Genomic DNA, 16,681 nt, shown 5'->3' with positions numbered 1-16,681 from the left:
AGGAGATCAAACCAATCAATCCTAAAGGAAATCAAACCTGAATATTCATTGGAAGGACTGATGCTGAAACTCCAATACTTTGGCCACCTGATGCGAAGAGCCGGCTCATTGAAAAAGATTCTGATGCTGGGAAAGATTGAGGGCAAGAGGAGAAGGGTGCAAGAGGATGAGATGGTTGGATGGCATCCCTGACTCAATGGACATGAGTTTGAGCAAACTCCAGGAGACAGTGAAGGGTGGGGAAGCCTAGTGTGCTGCAGTCCATGGGGGTCCCAAAGAGTCAGACAGGACTTAGCAACTGAACAACAAAAGTTAAATAATGGAGAGTCAGGTGGTGGCGGAATGGTTAAGGAGAAAAGGGTTGGGGTGGGGGCTCATTTTTTCAGCAGAGTCTGAGTCAAGGCTGTCCACTGGTGGGGGGAGGCCTCTCAGCAGCCCAGCCCCATGGCCCTCCCCCACCCCTGTGCCGCAGATAGGTTCCTACTACGGGAGCGAGATCACCTCGGCGGACGTGGATGAAGACGGTGTGACTGACGTCCTGCTGGTGGGCGCGCCCATGTACTTCAGCGAGGGCGGAGAGCGGGGCAGGGTATACGTCTATAACCTGAGACAGGTACGGCGCGCGGATTCTGGCCAGCTTTCCAGGGACACCTGACCCATGCCTTGATCGGGTGTCCATGAGGGAAACTGGGAAGCGGAGGCCAGCGCATGCCTGCAGACCCTCCGTCCTTGGGTTTATGTAGCGGGAAAGAAACAGGGACACACAGAAGGGATGGTGCAGGCCAGAGGGGGTCATGACCCTGAGAGACCTTGCCAAGTCCCCCCGAGCCTTTTCCTGCCCCTGATTTTGCAGGACCGGTTTGTTTACAATGGAACGTTGAAGGATTCCCATGGTTACCAGAACGCCCGATTCGGCTCCTCCATCGCCTCCGTTCGGGACCTCAATCAAGATTCCTACAACGATGTGGTGGTGGGAGCCCCTCTGGAAGACAACCACGGGGGCGTCATCTACATCTACCATGGCTTCCAAGGCAGCATCCTGAAGACACCGAAGCAGGTAATGCCCCCCACCCCAACCCCCAAAATGAATGGAGCTAGAACTTGGAGTCCTAGTAGCTCATGCCCTGTCCTCACCCAGGAAAGGATTGTTATTTGTCCTAGCTCTACTTGCCACAAGTTGAAATTAGTCTTAAGACCTTCCCATCACCCCTGTAGATACCTTCTCCCTGTTTAACTTCATCTCCCCAACAACAGCAATAACAAACCCCCCCCAAGCACCTGAATCCCACTGGCCTTCACATGCTTTCATGCAACTGACTACATGTGGGGAAGACCTAACGGCTCAGTGGTAGAGAACCTGCCTCCCAACACAGGAGATGCTGGTTCATTTCCTGGTCCGGGAAGATCCCCTGGAGAAGGAAATGACACCCCACTCCAGTATTCTTGCCTGGGAAGTCCCATGGACAGAGGAACCAGGAGGGCTATGGTCCATGGGATTGCAAAGAGTCGGACACAGCTGGACAAATGAATGGGGAAGGCCTATTTGGGCTCCTCCTCTCTGGAAATGCCTCAGGCTAGAAACAGTGCTGTCCCCAAGAGTGAGCCATCCCAAGCGCCTTCCCCTCAGGCTCATCACTTTTGCCTATTTTATTAGTAAGATAGCTTAATACACCACACTTAGAGATAGTGATGGGTTACCTGCCATGTAACGTGTACTTACATCCTATGGGGAATTCTTTTCTTAAATAGTTGATGTACAATATTATATGTTACAGATGTACATCAGAGTGGTTCACAATTTTTAAAGGTTATATTCCATGTATAGTTATTATAAAACATTGGCTAGATCCCCTGTATTGTATATCTTCATATCTTATTTACTTTATACATAATAGTTTGTATTTCTTATCTCCTACCCTATCTTTCCCCCCTTTCCCTCTTCAGTGGAGAACCCTTTTATGACACATTATTTTAATCCAAAAGAATGACTTAATGGTAGAAATTTCAGGTTCCAAAACAGACGAGGAGAGGTGATAGCTTTGGGCTGAGGAAGTTTCCTGATAGTTTCAAACAGGCTGTCTCCAGGGCTCCCAGTTGTATCTACTCCTTAGGGTGCCCACACCCAGCTCTTGCCTTCCACTTCCTACAGAGAATCACCGCCTCAGAGCTGGCTCCGGGCCTCCAGTATTTTGGCTGCAGCATTCACGGGCAACTGGACCTCGATGAAGACGGACTCGTTGACCTGGCAGTGGGCGCGCTTGGCAACGCCGTGATTTTGTGGTTGGTTCCCCCATTTTTCATGATTCTTGGACTCTCTTGAGGGTCCTGATGGATACAGGGTTTAAAAGACACGCTTTAGACTCTTTGTCTCTTGTCTTTAATCACTGTTGGCCAAATTCACCCTATTCTTATCCCATTGTGACTACAAATTTCCTTTTTATGGAATCACTGTAAGTTATTTTGAAGTCCAAATCCCTCTTCTCAGTGGGGTTCAGAGATTTTAGAGCTAAAAACCCCCTTTGACTTTTTCCTAAAAGTTCTGATTACTGGAGCATTTCTCCCATTTGGCTTCTCTTAAAGGGACAGGCTGAGGACATTTTCAGCTGGGAGGATCTCCTTCTCCCCTAGTGTGAAATATTTCTTTCCTCCAAACCCCTTCTGACCCCTGGTTTCCTTTCTCAGGGCCTCATTTCTTTACCATTCCATCAGATATTTGTCATGCATTTATACTTGGGGTCTATGTTAAGCAATGGTCTGAAACTTAAAAAAAAAAAAAAGGTTTTCTAAAAGTCCATCTATTCTACCATGTGATGTGTCAGCTACTTTTTGAGCCAAAAAAAACTTTAATTTGAGCTAATTTTCTATATGTTGATACTTTTATTATAAATACAATAACTTAGAGAAAATTTGAGGAATAAATCACTCATAGTTTCATCACCTTAACGTTACCACTATTAATATTTTGGCATATTTCCCTACCAGTCTTTTACCATCTGCATATAATTCTATGTAAGTGCAATCACATATTTCATACAACTTAAGAAAGATATTAAACAGAGATAGCTGATGACTTCATGGGGAGAATCTTTATGTTCTTGGTCCTCAAGAATATTACATTGCCCTCAAGAAATGTCTTAGTCCAGGTTCCCTAGAAAACAGAGCCTGAGGCTAAAGCTTGTGCATCTGCACTGCTGTGGGAGGGGTTTCAGTCCCAGAAGCAGAAGTGAGGGTCCAGGGAAACTGAAGCAGGAGAGGAGGAGAGAGATTCGAGAGGCAAGTAGCTAATGAGCTGCAGACTCAGGCTCTGGGCAGCTCCCTGCTCCAGCATCTCCAGAGAGGCAGAAAGAATTCAGCCTCTGCTTTCTGCAACAGCCCCTTAGGGGAGCAACGGGGAGCAGTGTATCTGCGAGCTCCTAGCATCCCCCCAGTGCCATGGCCCAAGTGTCAGCTGCCCCACTCCTGGGGGCAGCACTGAGGAAGTGGAGTCTCCGCAGGTCCAGCACGGAAGTTTCACTGGCGCCACAGCCTGTCTCTCTTTGAAGGCCTTCTCTGCAGGTCCTTCTTTGAAGGATCCTCTTCAGGGGATCTTAGGTCTTCAGTAGCGATAGCAGCTTGGGCTAAATGTATTCACTGCTTTGGTTCTAGCCAGGAAGCAAGACAGGTGAACAAGGCCCAGGTTAGCGGGTAGACATTGTCTCCCGGGTCTGTGGGGCAACACACAAACTAGGTTCTTTACAGGAAACAAGATACACTGGAAGAATCAGTCCCACAGAGTGGATTCAGTCAAGCCCTAGCTTGTGATGTTTAAACCTAAGTGCTACCTGAGTGGCGCTGAAACTGTGGGCTGGAGCCCTCTAGGGAAAATTTAGAGTCAAACTCCCTAGATCTCAGACATGACTGACATTAGCATCACCTGGGAGCTTTTAAGCCTCTCATTACCCAGGCTTTACCCAGACCACTTAAAGTAGAATTTCTAGGTCAAGGACACAGGCATTTAAAGACTCTCCAGGTGTTCGCTTCCAGTAGGCACCTAAGTCTGAGAACTGCTGATATAAGCCACTATATTTACACTGCATTCTGCAATGTCGAAGGGCATTCTCACTTATGTACTTTGATTCTCACAATTCCCGGTCAGAGAGATCACATGGTCTGTCCAGTAGGAGCCGAGACTCAAACCTACCCTTCTCACTCCACAGCACAGAGGAGGTGCCATCCCCCTTGCACTAAAAAGAGCAGGATATTAGCACAGATAATCATGCTAGAACTCTGAAGCATGTAAAACTCACTACACTTGCTTCTTTTTATATAAATGCATGGTTTGGAGAGGCAATAGTTTCCTTCCCTAACTCTGTTTGACTTAGTCAATTCGAGAGTAAATTCATATTTCCTTGACTGCCTGGATGGGGCAGTGTTGGACTGAGTGGATGAGTGGAGAGTCTCTAGAACTGAGTCGTTTTCTCCTTTGGCTGCACACTAGAATCACCTGGAGTGCTGTAACACCCACGTTCTCCAAAGTGTGGCTCAGGTACCAACGGCACTAACATCACCTGAGAGCTTGCTAGAAATACCAGGCCTGCTTTTTAACAAGATCCCCAGGAAATGTGCAACTATACTAAAGTCGGAGAAGCATTGCTTTAAGACATGTTGATGCTGGCTCTGGTTTGATTTGATGTGGAGAGCAATTTGGGGATCAGGATTTTTTAGTTTTTATAGTAGAGTAAAGTTGATTTACAATGTTGTGTTTCAAGGTGTACAGCAAAATGATTCAGTTATATATATACATATGTACATTTTTTTCAGAGTTTTTTCCCATAGAGGTTATTACAGAATACTGAACAGAGTTTCCTGGGCTGTACAGTAGGGCCTTGTTGACTATTTAATATGTAGTACCATATATATGTTAGTCCCAAACATTTCCAGTTTATCACTCCCCTCCATCTTTACTGTTTGGTCACTGCAAGTTTGTTTTTCAAAGCTGTGAGTCTGTTTCTGTTTTGTAAATAAATTCATTTGTATCTTTTTTTAGATTCCACATGAGTGGAATATTTGGTTTTCTCTGACTTCACCTACTATGGTAATCTCTAGGTCCATCCATATTGCTGTAAATATCATTATTTCATTATTTTTTATGGATGAGTAATATTCCATTTTATATTCCATACATATATGTATGTATATACACCACATATTCCTCATCCAGCCATCTGTTGATGGACATTTAGGTTGCCTCCTTGTCTTGGCTATTGTAAACAGTGCTGCAGTGAACACTGGGGTGCATGTATCCTTTTGAATTACGGTTTTCTTTGGATATGTGCCCAGGAGTGAGACTGCTGGATCATATAGTAGTTCTATTTTTAGTTTTTTAAGGAACCTTCATACTGGGCTACCAATTTATATTACCACCAATAATGAAGGAGGGTTCCATTTTCTCCCCACCCTCTCTGGCATTTATTGTCTGTAGATTTTTTTGATGATGCCATCCTGACCAGTGTGAGGTGATACCTTATTGTAATTTTGCTTTGCATTTCTCTAGTAATTAGAAATGTTAAACATCTTTTATTGTGCTTTTTGGCCATCTGTATGTCTTCTTTGAAGAAATGTCTATTTAGATCTGCTCATTTCTTGATTGTGTTGTTTGCTTTTTTGATATTGAGCTACATGAGCTATTCATATATTTTGGAGATTTATCCCTTGTCCATCACTTCATTTGCAAATATTTTCTCCCATTCTGTGGGTTGTCTTTTTGTTTTGTTTATGATTTCCTTTGATATGCAAAAGCTTTTAAGTTTAATTAGTCTCATTTGTTTATTTTTGTTTTTATTTTCATTACTCTAGGAAGTGGATCCAAAAAGATATTACTGTAATTTATGTCAAAGAGTATCCTGGCTATATTGTCCTCTAACATAGGAAAACATCTTGAAATGTGTTCACAGGAAAACACAAATCTTACATTTGGGTCTTTAATCCATTTTAAGTTTATTTTTGTATATGGTGTTAGAGAATATTCTAGTTTCTTTTTTTTTTTTTTTTTTTTGCATGTTGCTGTCCACTTTTCCTGATACCATTTATTGAAGAGACTGTCTTTTCTCCACTGTATATTCTTGCCTCTTTTGTCATAGATTAATTGACCATAGGGATTCCCTGGTAGCTCAGCTGGTAAAGAATCCACCTGCAATGCAGGAGATGGCAGTTTGATTCCTGGTTGGGAAGATCTGCTGGTGAAGGGATAGGCTACCCATTCCAGTATTTTTGGGCTTCCCTGTGGCTCAGCTGGTAAAGAATTGGCCATAAGTGTGTGGATTTATTTCTAGGCTTTTTTTCTTGTTCTGTTGATCTATATTTCTGTTTTTGTGCTAGTACCATGCTGTTTTGATTGCTGTAAATTTGTAGTGTAGTCTGAAGTCAGGAAGCCTGATTCCTCCAGCTGTTTTTCTTTCTCAGAATTGCTTTGGCTATTTGGGGTCTTTAGTATTTCCATACAAATTTTAAAATGTTTTGTTCTAGTTCAGGCATCAGGAGTTTTTAAAGCTCTCCAGATTACTGTAATGGACATTCAGGGTTGATGTGATGAGGAGGCAAAGGGATGTCAGTATGGTCTGTAGCGAGTACAGCTCCTAGGAAAATGATGAAGGGTTGCCTTGAGGGGCTGTGAGATTCCTTAGCCTGCCCTTCATCTACTTGTGCACATTTTTGCCCAATCCTGTGACACCAGAGCCCCTCTCTGCAGGCCCCACCACCACCTCACCCTCCAGTGGTGGTTTCAGAGACCCCATTCCATCTGGCTCTCCACCTTCCCCCAGGTCCCAGCAGGGCAGCCTTGCACCCTGCCCACCCCTGCTTCTCTCCCTCCTCCTGCAGGTCCCGCCCTGTGGTTCAGATCAACGCCAGCCTCCACTTTGAGCCATCCAAGATCAACATCTTTCACAGGGATTGCAAACGCAGCGGCAGAGATGCCACCTGCCTGGCTGCCTTCCTCTGCTTCACGCCCGTCTTCCTGGCACCCCATTACCAAACTGCGACAGTCGGTAAATCCGGCCCCTCCCCACTCCCGCAGCTCCAGTCTCTCCCCGAGGACTTCGTGTTTGCTCTGTTTCTAAATCTGGGCTTTTGCTGAAATGGGCTTTGAGTGCCAGGGTCACACCTAGAGCCCCATTTGATGACTTCTAGATGCCCACTCAGTGCTCTCATTCCAAAGGGCAGAGAGGGGGTCTCATGCCAGGAAGAGGATGGCAGTGAGCAGGGGTGACCAATGTGGGAGAGGCTGGGGAAGGTGGAAACAGTCAGAGATAGTGTATGAATCAGAACAGGGGACCAGAAGCTGTCCAATAGCTTAGGGTGTAGAAGCTGTGAAGTCAGATTCAAAGAAAGAGTCAGACCCATGAGGGATCTGAAACAGGGGATCAGGTGGCTAAAGACCCAAGTAGCAATGGTTTCTGCTCAGAGTGAGCTTGAGTCCACAGCAGGACAGTTTCCCTCTGAGGGTCCTTCACTCTCAGCCAAGGCTGGGATCAAACACTGGCTTGTGACAGCCCTGGGCCCAGTCATCCCCAGAAAGTGGCAGCTGCAGGTTCCAGGACCAGATTAGGCCTGTGCAAGAAACTGGGACCACAGAGAGCTTCTCACCAAGGAGGACCAATCAGATGATTAAAAACTGGGTGTTCCACAGGGAAGATGAGAACAAAGGCAAGCCTGGGTGGTGGTGTCCTTCTTTCATCTTCTATGAGAGGAGAACGATACCGAGAACCTGGCACACCCAGAATGCTGCTGGGGTACCAGAGAAGGGGCTGGCTTTTCTTACATTTAGCAAAAGATCAACCCAGTTGAAAGGGAGGAGAATGCAGTCTTTAACCTCAGAACAGTCTTAGGTATGAGGAGCTGGTGGGCAGGGCCTGGCCAGTCCTCCCTAGTGTGATGGGAACTGCCACCTGCAGACACTCAGATCCAGGCCCGACAGGATCCCAGAGCTGAGGGCGAGACCTAGGAAGGTGACAGGAGAGAGTCAGAGCTGTGTTGACTCCAGAAGGGGCCCATGACTCCACCGTGACGCCTATACTGTCTTCTCACCTCTTCCACTGCGTTCACTCTCCCCTCCATCTCTTCCTCTTTCTTTATCCCTTCACTGTCAATTCCATCTTCCTTTCTCCTCCTTCTGCCTCCCTCTTCTCTTTAGTTCCTTCCTTTGGCTTTTCTCACTGTTTTGCTTGCTCTCCATGTGAGAGTTTCCTGCCTACATGAGCTTTATGAGGGGAGAGGAGTAGGTCTTCTTTGGCCATCCTGGAGGGCTTCCTGGAGGAGGCTGACTTTCCAAAGGCTCTTTGTAAGGGAAAGTAAACAGTCTTTGGTGGAAATGTGGCTCCACCTCCATGGTCTTGCCCTCTCCTTCCTCCAGGCATCAGGTATAATGCCACCATGGATGAGAGGCGGTACACACCACGGGCCCACCTGGATGAGGGCGGCGACCGGTATACCAACAGGGCCGCCCTGCTCTCCTCTGGCCAAGAACACTGTGAGCGCATCAACTTCCACGTGCTGGTGAGCTGGATGCCCTGCAGCCCAGAAGCAGAGCCCAGGCTCCTCCAGGAAGGGAGCAGAGCTGGAGGAGGTGCTGCCATGAAGAGGCAGAGAGTTCAGCTGGTGCCAGGCTGATGCTGAGCCCCCAGCAGACCTCAGGAGGCCAGCAGGGAGCAGTGTCCTAGACCTTGGCCACCCACACTCATACCCCAGAGCAGAGGCCACTGGGTCACACTGCTTCCCCACCTCACTGGACCCTCATCTGAAATCCCCTTTGCCATCTCCCAGATGCCCACCATTGCTTAAGCAGGGAGTGAAATCCAAGGAGGGAGGTCAGCTCAGTGATGTCTTACAGAGAGGATGGGGGTCAGGGGCCATGGCTCAGAAGGAAGGGATAAGCAGGCATCAGCTAAAAAGGAAGACCAAGGAAGGTGGACCAGTGGCATGAAGAGGCTGGGGGGAGGAACAGAGACCAGCCTGGCAGAGGGGGGAACCAGTGGGGGCCAATTCCTCCACCCAGAAACTCCAGACTCCCAGCCACAGCTCCAGTCTTGGAGACACAGACAGGGAACACTCAGAGCCCACTTGGCCTCGGTATCCAATGAGCAAAGATCAGAAAAATAAGGAGTCCTAGCGTCTGTTAATGTGTTGCCCCATGGTGTGTCTGTGTTCTCGAAGTGGGGCCCCCAGACCAGCAGCATCGTCATTATCTGGGAACTTATTAGATATGCCTTAACACAAGGAAGCCACTCATGTCAAGATTTGGGCTCCATGAGAGAGTCAGGGATTTTTCATCCAGCTCTAAGCATCCCCTGAATGCCCCTATTCACGTGTCGTCTTTTGTTGATTTGACACATTTATTATAAGCTTGTCACAGTGCTAGGACAGTGCTAAGAGGCTTCTGAGGGACTAGGACTAATACACAATCACATAGTTAGGATGCAATGCAAGAGTGTCAGTAACAGTCTGAACAGAGTGTGGGCACGTGTTGCTGCCTGGCTTCCTAGAGGCTGGGGGGTTGAAGACACAGGTTCCCAACCTTGAAGGATGAGCCAGAGTTCGTGGAACATGCAGGCAGTGGGGCTGGCATACACAGACCCAAGGGCCCTTTCCAGGAGGCACACGCGCCAGCTGCAGACCCATCTGGGAACCTCTGTCCACCCCCAGATGCTTAGGCTCCATGGACTCATGCTCAGGGCTGACAAGTTGTTGTCCTCCCAGCTCAGGGAGATGACAGTTCTCTCTCAGTGGCCCTAGCCCAGACATGAATGTTCCCTCTGCCTTCACCCCATCCTCATCTCCTCCCACACAGGACACCGCTGACTACGTGAAGCCAGTGACCTTCTCGATCGAGTATTCCCTGGAGAACCCCGACTACGGCCCCATGCTGGATGACGGCTGGCCCACGACCCTCAGGGTCTCGGTATGTCCTGGCACCCGGGGAAGCAGCTCTGGCACATACCCCACCCCAGCACTCGCCTCCTCCCAGAAGCCCAGGCTTTGTGAGGGCACACGTGAGTTCTTCTCCTGCTACACCTTCCCATCTCCTGCCCCACAAACCCCCAGCATGTCCTTCCCTCCTTCCTCGTGACCTGTGTTGAACAGTTTCTTAAGGGTAAGGACCCAGCCTTTGAGGTTTTCTGTATCCCCAGCAGAGAGTGAGCCCGGCATGGATCCTGACAGTCAAAGGACCACAGGGATTTTAGTTCTCAATCTTCACCTCCCTCATTTACAGATGAGGACATTGGAGGTCAGAGAGTGATTCAACCACAGAGCCTGGTCCGCACTGGTTGAATGATCGACTTATTGACAGTCCTCCCAGCTCCAAGTATGCCAAAAATAAGTCGTTTTAGCCTCACCAATGGCTCTGCACACCCCTCAGTCCACATTTTTCAATCTCTGGCTCTAGGAATACTGGAATTGTCTGGTATCTAATGTTCAGATGCTCCCTACCTCTGCAACTCCAGATAAACCCTCACAAAGAAAATGTCAGGCAGTTATCATTTCGATCTAATCTGTTCTAGGAGAGAAGGCAAAATAAACCCTGAGGATCTAGGAAAGAGCTTTCAAATATCCCACAGTGGTCTTAAGACCGTGACCCATGAGTTCCAGCCTCTACACTGTCCCTGAGAATTATATAGAACCCAGCCAGCAAACAATCTCAGAATTACTCACATGCTCTCCTGTGTTTCTCCGACATAAAAACACTGTATAGTCAACAGCAAGGTTTCTGAAGATCTCTGTTCCCATCCTCCCCCATCAGCCTCCCCCAGCTCCTTCCTCTTCCCAGAGCTGCCACATCTCACCACCTACCACCCACCTTCACACCTTCCCTCTTCTCCTGATTCTGAGTCACAAACGTGTAAGTGAGAGTGTCTGAAAATGCAGTTCAGGAGAGGGGGGTGATACTGGCCTGGCAAGGCTGGAATCCTCCTTAGTGAGCAGGGGAAAGCTGGATACACTGAACCTTAGTATTTTTCCCATCAGTCATTACAAACCACTAGAGCTCATGAGCGGGTATGAGTCACTCATTCTATAAGCTTGTTGAAGCCCATGGCAGATGAACGGGCAAGGTATTCTCTGATGCTGATGATACAGATGCAAGGTGGTGATCCAGGTCATAGGCCAAGTCAGAATAGGAATAAGCTCACAGGAAGTGTCATCATGCAATCAGATGATAGGGAGGGGGGATTCCTGGAGGGGGTGGCCTTCCCCTGGTCCTTTAATAGACATGAGATGGGGACAACAGGCTTTTATTCCAGGAAAGCTAACAGCATAGCCAAGGTGTGGATGTGGAAACAAGCAGGATGAAGGGATGTGTAAAGAAAAGATGAGAAATAGAGCTGAAACAGTCAGTCTGGGCATATTACCAAGGGCTTTGGATAGCAGCTAACTGTCTCAAAATCTTGTTAATATAGATTTCTAGCCTCCAGCAAATTAGAAGCATTCTTCCCATCCCTCTGCTACAAGTTCTTATTTAGCTTCTCCTCAATGCCCAGCACTGTTCTAATACCATAAAATCTCGCCTCTGGAGAGAATGAGCCATTCCATACAATTGAGTATAACAGATGCTTATCGTGTTAAATTATCCCTTTTAATCAAGTGGATAGAATTTTTTCTGAGGGTTATTCTATAGTTTTCACACTTAAACAGTATGCTGGGCAGAGGTGGGGCGTATTTCGTTGGAGACTTGAAATCACCAAGGTGAACGCAGAAGCTAGAACACTGTGAAGTCCCTGAGGGCTTCTGAAGTGTCTGGAGTTCTGTCCTGTCATTGAATGCCTCGATTTGCCCTCCTTCGTATAGCTCTGCTGTCTTCCTTGCTGGCTGCTTCAAGCTACAAATCCACCCCGGGATGGGGAAGCTGAGGAGCAGGCTTGATAGAAATGCATCTAAAGCAAGAATACATGGATCTGAGAGAGGGCTTTCCTGCTGGCTCAGACAGTAAAGAATCTGCCTGCAATGCAGGAGACCTGGGTTCAATCCCTGGATGGGGAAGATCCCCTGGAGAAAGGGAATGGCAACTCACTCTGGTATTCTTGCCTGGAGAATCCCATGGACAGAGGAGCCTGGCAGGCTACAGTCCATGGGATCACAAAGAGTCAGACATGACTGAGCGACTGACACTTTCAGGGGGCTCCCCTCTGAGAAGTCAGTGACTGTAAGGGACACCCGGCCTCAGTGACACCAGCTTCCCCTCCTGTGACTTGAACACCCACCCACCTGCTGAGCACTTCTCCCCGGTGGGTCACAGGCACTTCAAACTCAGTCTGCCCCAAACTGATCGCCTCCACATAACTCCTCCACTTATAAATAAATGGTGTAACCGTCCTTTCAGACACCTAAAAGGAAACTTGGCCAACGTCCGGGACCCTTTTCTCCCTTAGTCCTGATGAACTCCAGGTCCTGCTGCTCTATCTCTGAGGTTCCTAACCTGTTTCCCATTCTGCGCATCCACAACCACACCAACACCATCGTCATCTCTTATGTGAACATTGCAGCAGCCTCCTCAGTAGGGTCTTCAACATGCATGTCTAGGAGGACAGTTGCAGCTGAAAGCGGTCAGTGATTCCTATCAGTTGCAAGATACCACCCCCACAACGCTGTAGGACATGACTCCAGCCATCTCTCCATCTCCTGCACCCCTTACTGCAGCAACATTAAATAGCCATTATTTCCCAAACTTACCCTGCTGCCTCAGGCCTCAGGCCCTTTGCACAGACTCATCCTTCTTCCCAGACTACCCTCCCCCTGGTCCATCCAGTTAACTCAGTCCTCTTCTGGAACTCTGACCTACTGTCATGTCTGTGAAGCCTTCTCAACCATCATGGGCCAAGATTGCTCTTTCCTCCCCCTGCCACTTCTATTTCTCATACAGATTTTGCATATTTCACACTGTAATTATTTGTTCACACACCCGTCTTCCCCATGAGTTGAGGGCAGAGGCTGCATATCCCTCATCCTTTACCCCCAGGACCAGAGAGCTTCCTCCCCACAGTAAGCACTCGATCAGTGTTGCTTGGCATCAGGTAAGTGGGTGTTCTGTGCTGGTACCTTGATTAGAGGATTGAAGGGGACCCAGGATGAGTTGAGTCTTGAGCCATGTTCTAAAGAAAGGACTGTCTATGCAAAACCATGATCAAAAGCAGCACGGTATCTGTGAAAAGGGCAGGAAAACCAAAGCCCGTGTCTAGTGCCACAGAGAGAGGAGCTGGTGTGCTGTGAGGGTAAGGGCTGACCCACAGGGAAGACAGGGGCTGGAGGCTGTGGGTGCCCTTTCCAGCCACCCACACCTGCCTCTCCCTGGCCCAGGTGCCTTTCTGGAACGGCTGCAATGAGGATGAGCACTGTGTCCCTGACCTCCTGCTAGATGCCCGCAGTGACCTGCCCACAGCCATGTGAGTTGGTTCCTCCGCCTCTCCACCCTGACTCCTTTCGCTCGCCTGCTGGGATCTGGGCTTCCAGGGCCCTGGGTGACAATCTTGCACACGCTTCCCATAGGCAGCAAGGACCAAACACTGGACTTGGAGTATGGGTCTAGCCTAGGTTCTGCCTCTAACTCCTGTGTGACCTCAGGGCAATGCCTAGCCCTCTCTGGGCATAACTGACCGCCTCTCTAAAATGGATAGTTAGTCCAATCCAACCTCCTCAAACTTTGTTTAGAAAAAGAATCCTTTCTACACTATAAGCTGAGAAAAGTGGAGACTGAAGATCTAGCGTTCTGTGTTCATTATGCAACCCCCAGACTAGGTGACTTGTCAGGTCCTTGGACTGACCACTTGGGCTCAATGCTAAGGAGTTAGCAGGAGATGAGCAGGGTGATCATGATCCCCCAGAAGAAATAAACTAGCAGACAAGGGGGAATAATGATCCTATTTTAAATTTTTGTAATGTATTTTCAAAAAATTTATGCTTAACTTTTATTCAACTAGAGATGATTAGATAAACATATACTATAAATGGAAATAGTATAACACAATTATATATATATAATTATATATATTATGTTTATATATATATAAACAAGTATCTACTGTTAGGCACAGGAAACTGTATTCAGTATCTTGTAATAAGGACTTCTCTGGCAGTCCAGTGGTTAAGACTCTGAGCTCCCGATGCAGGGGGTACCAGTATGATCCCTGGTCAGGGAACTCAGATCCCATATGCTACTTGGCACAGCCAAAAAAAAGTGTGTGTGTGTGTGTGTGTGTGTGTGTGTATAAAACCTATAAAGGAAAAGAATCTGAAAGAGAACTTATATAACTGAATCATTTTGCTTACACCTAAAACTAACACAACATTGTAAATCAACCACACTTCAATCAAAAATACAAATAATAAATAATAGAGATAGTACAGCCAAACCTTGTAAAGAGGTGTAGAAACAGAGATTCTAACCAGCTGGGCTAAGACCCAGGATTGTCTCTGTCCTGAGCTCTGAGCCGCCTGGTAGCCAAAGCCAAAAGGGAAACACGCTGCCTGCAGGGGTGAGGCAGGCACAGGGAGGTCCACCCGTGCCTTTCCCCTCCCGTGTGCCTGACCCCCGCCCTCTCTTTCCCTCAGGGAGTACTGCCAGAGGGTGCTGAGGAAGCCTGTGCAGGACTGCTCCGCGTACACGCTGTCCTTCGACACCACGGTTTTCATCATAGAGAGCACACGGCGGCGGGTGGCTGTGGAGACCCTTCTGGAGAACAGGGGCGAGAACGCCTACAGCACCGTCCTCAACATCTCCCAGTCAGCAAACCTGCAGTTTGCCAGCTTGATCCAGAAGGTACGATCCTGGTGGCCTGCCTGAGGGGACGCGCAGAGGAGAGGAGGGGTCCAAGAAGGCGCACTGACTGCCCTTTAGAATCACCTGGGAGCTTAGCGATAGATCGCTGTGTCCGCACTTCTGCCGGACGTCCTCACTGATGCGGTCTGGCTGGGGCCTGGGTCAGTCTGCTATTAACGCTTCCCGGGGATGGCAGTGTGTAGGCAGGGCTGAGAACCACGGGGAAGGGCAGTCTGAGCCTTTCAGAACCAGGAGAGGGACATCCTTCAGCATGCACCCTTGGCCCTTGTTAGGGACACACACACATACACACCCATGTGTGCACACAACAGCACGTACACACCCTCTGCCTACAGCTCCCCCTCCAGACTTTCTCAGCAAAGCCCTTCTAACAAGAATCAGAACTGACTTCTCCCCAACATTAAAGCTTCGCGTGGGCCTCGTGCCATGCTCCCTGGGGTGGCTTCCTGAAGCCCCAGAAGGTCACACAGGGCCCCCCAGCCTGCACAGCCCCCAGCACAGCCTTGTGCCTGCTCCATGGGAATCATCAGTGTCTGAGCGCTGCCCTGCTATAACCCTGAGCTCCCGGAGGGCGAGCACCCTTTCTCAGTCAGTCTGTCCCCAGGCCTGGGCATGGAGAAGTCCCTCAAGACGAGTCCGTTGAACAAACGTTAAGACATTATTGTCACATGTGGGTGCTCGGGGTCCCAGGCTCCGTCAGACACAGTCTCTGTCCTCACAGATCTTACCGTGTCCACGTGGGGTCGGGGGGTTGCAGAATAGAACAGCCAGCCCTGTGTTCTCACCTCCACCACTCCTTCCTCACTGGCCTAGAGAGAGACCGGACGACCCCTCCCAGCCATACTCACACTCACACACACACACACACACACACACACACACACACATGAGCACACACTCTTCCCATAGAGTAGGAGGGGAAGCTGAGTGGAGTGAGGCTCACTAGAAAAGCAGGGGGCTTCCTGCCCTTGGTGGGTCCCCACTGTCCTCAAATAGACCCCAGGTCAGTGCATAGGATGCAAGGAGAGGTTGTTAGTGCAAAATCACTTCCTCTGCCAGGCCCAGGTCCTGCCCCACAGCCCAGAGTAAAAACGCCTGGCTCACCTGATAGTCTTTTAAAGGCCTCTCCTTCCAGAAGCTTTTATCTCCATCTGGACTTAGGGTATTTAGGGAAATAGAGCCCCAAACTTGCATCCATCTTTTCCTGCTGCCATAGCCCAGACAGTCCAAGACCAATCCCACACCCATTCCTGATCTTCACGGGAAGGAATCGTGGTATTTTATTTCTGTGACACAAAGGGACTTTGGAAATGTGTCCTGTGAAGGGCCATGTCCACATGCACATGTACACACGCGCACACATGCACACATACACATGGCATATAGTATGTGAGTAGGGCTGGCCTGCAGCTTCACTCCTTCACCAGCACCACCGTCCATCCCCAGCCCAGGAGGTGCTCACAGCAGAAGCACCCCCTCCTTCCTCTCCCCATCCCCTACCATCCAACAAGGGGCCTCAAGTGGAAGAAGCCACTTTCTGGTGGTCTGAGCTGGTTACCTCCCATCTCTGGGGTTCACTGACCCCACCTGTAAACTGGATGATAAGTCCTGCCTCCAAGCTTGATCCTGAGGGAGAGACACAGCACATACATGAGTGCCTGCCCATTTTCTTCACAACTGGCACTGCTGGAACCAGCCCCTACTGCCCTGCACTGGCTCCTGCCCTTTTCTGCACCCAGAACCATGCCACACCCAAGCCTCCAGGGGCTCTGGGCTTCCAGCTTCTGCAGCCTCAGCCTGGGCAGCTGGGGGCTGGGGGCAGGGGTGGCCCCCAGACCCGGGTCTCAGACCCCACTTAACTGCTGCTCATGATGCCCC

At 48.9% G+C, this 16,681-nt stretch overlaps 1 protein-coding gene across 1 annotated transcript in view; it reads left to right on the top strand.

Moving 5' to 3' along the window:
* ITGA11 (integrin subunit alpha 11) overlaps window positions 1-16,681 on the top strand; it is a 132,583-nt gene that overhangs the window by 99,225 nt on the left and 16,677 nt on the right. Inside the window, exons 13-20 of the mRNA XM_020880529.2 lie at window positions 473-613; window positions 854-1,057; window positions 2,150-2,280; window positions 6,859-7,025; window positions 8,390-8,532; window positions 9,824-9,934; window positions 13,324-13,409; window positions 14,575-14,782. Of these exons, the coding sequence (XP_020736188.2) occupies window positions 473-613; window positions 854-1,057; window positions 2,150-2,280; window positions 6,859-7,025; window positions 8,390-8,532; window positions 9,824-9,934; window positions 13,324-13,409; window positions 14,575-14,782 (1,191 nt within the window). The remainder of the gene's footprint in view (window positions 1-472; window positions 614-853; window positions 1,058-2,149; window positions 2,281-6,858; window positions 7,026-8,389; window positions 8,533-9,823; window positions 9,935-13,323; window positions 13,410-14,574; window positions 14,783-16,681) is intronic.

Source organism: Odocoileus virginianus, chromosome 6 (genome assembly GCF_023699985.2).
Source record: "Odocoileus virginianus isolate 20LAN1187 ecotype Illinois chromosome 6, Ovbor_1.2, whole genome shotgun sequence".
NCBI lineage: Eukaryota > Metazoa > Chordata > Mammalia > Artiodactyla > Cervidae > Odocoileus > Odocoileus virginianus.
Note: the sequence above shows the minus strand (reverse complement) of the source record. Positions and strands in the feature narration are given on the sequence as shown.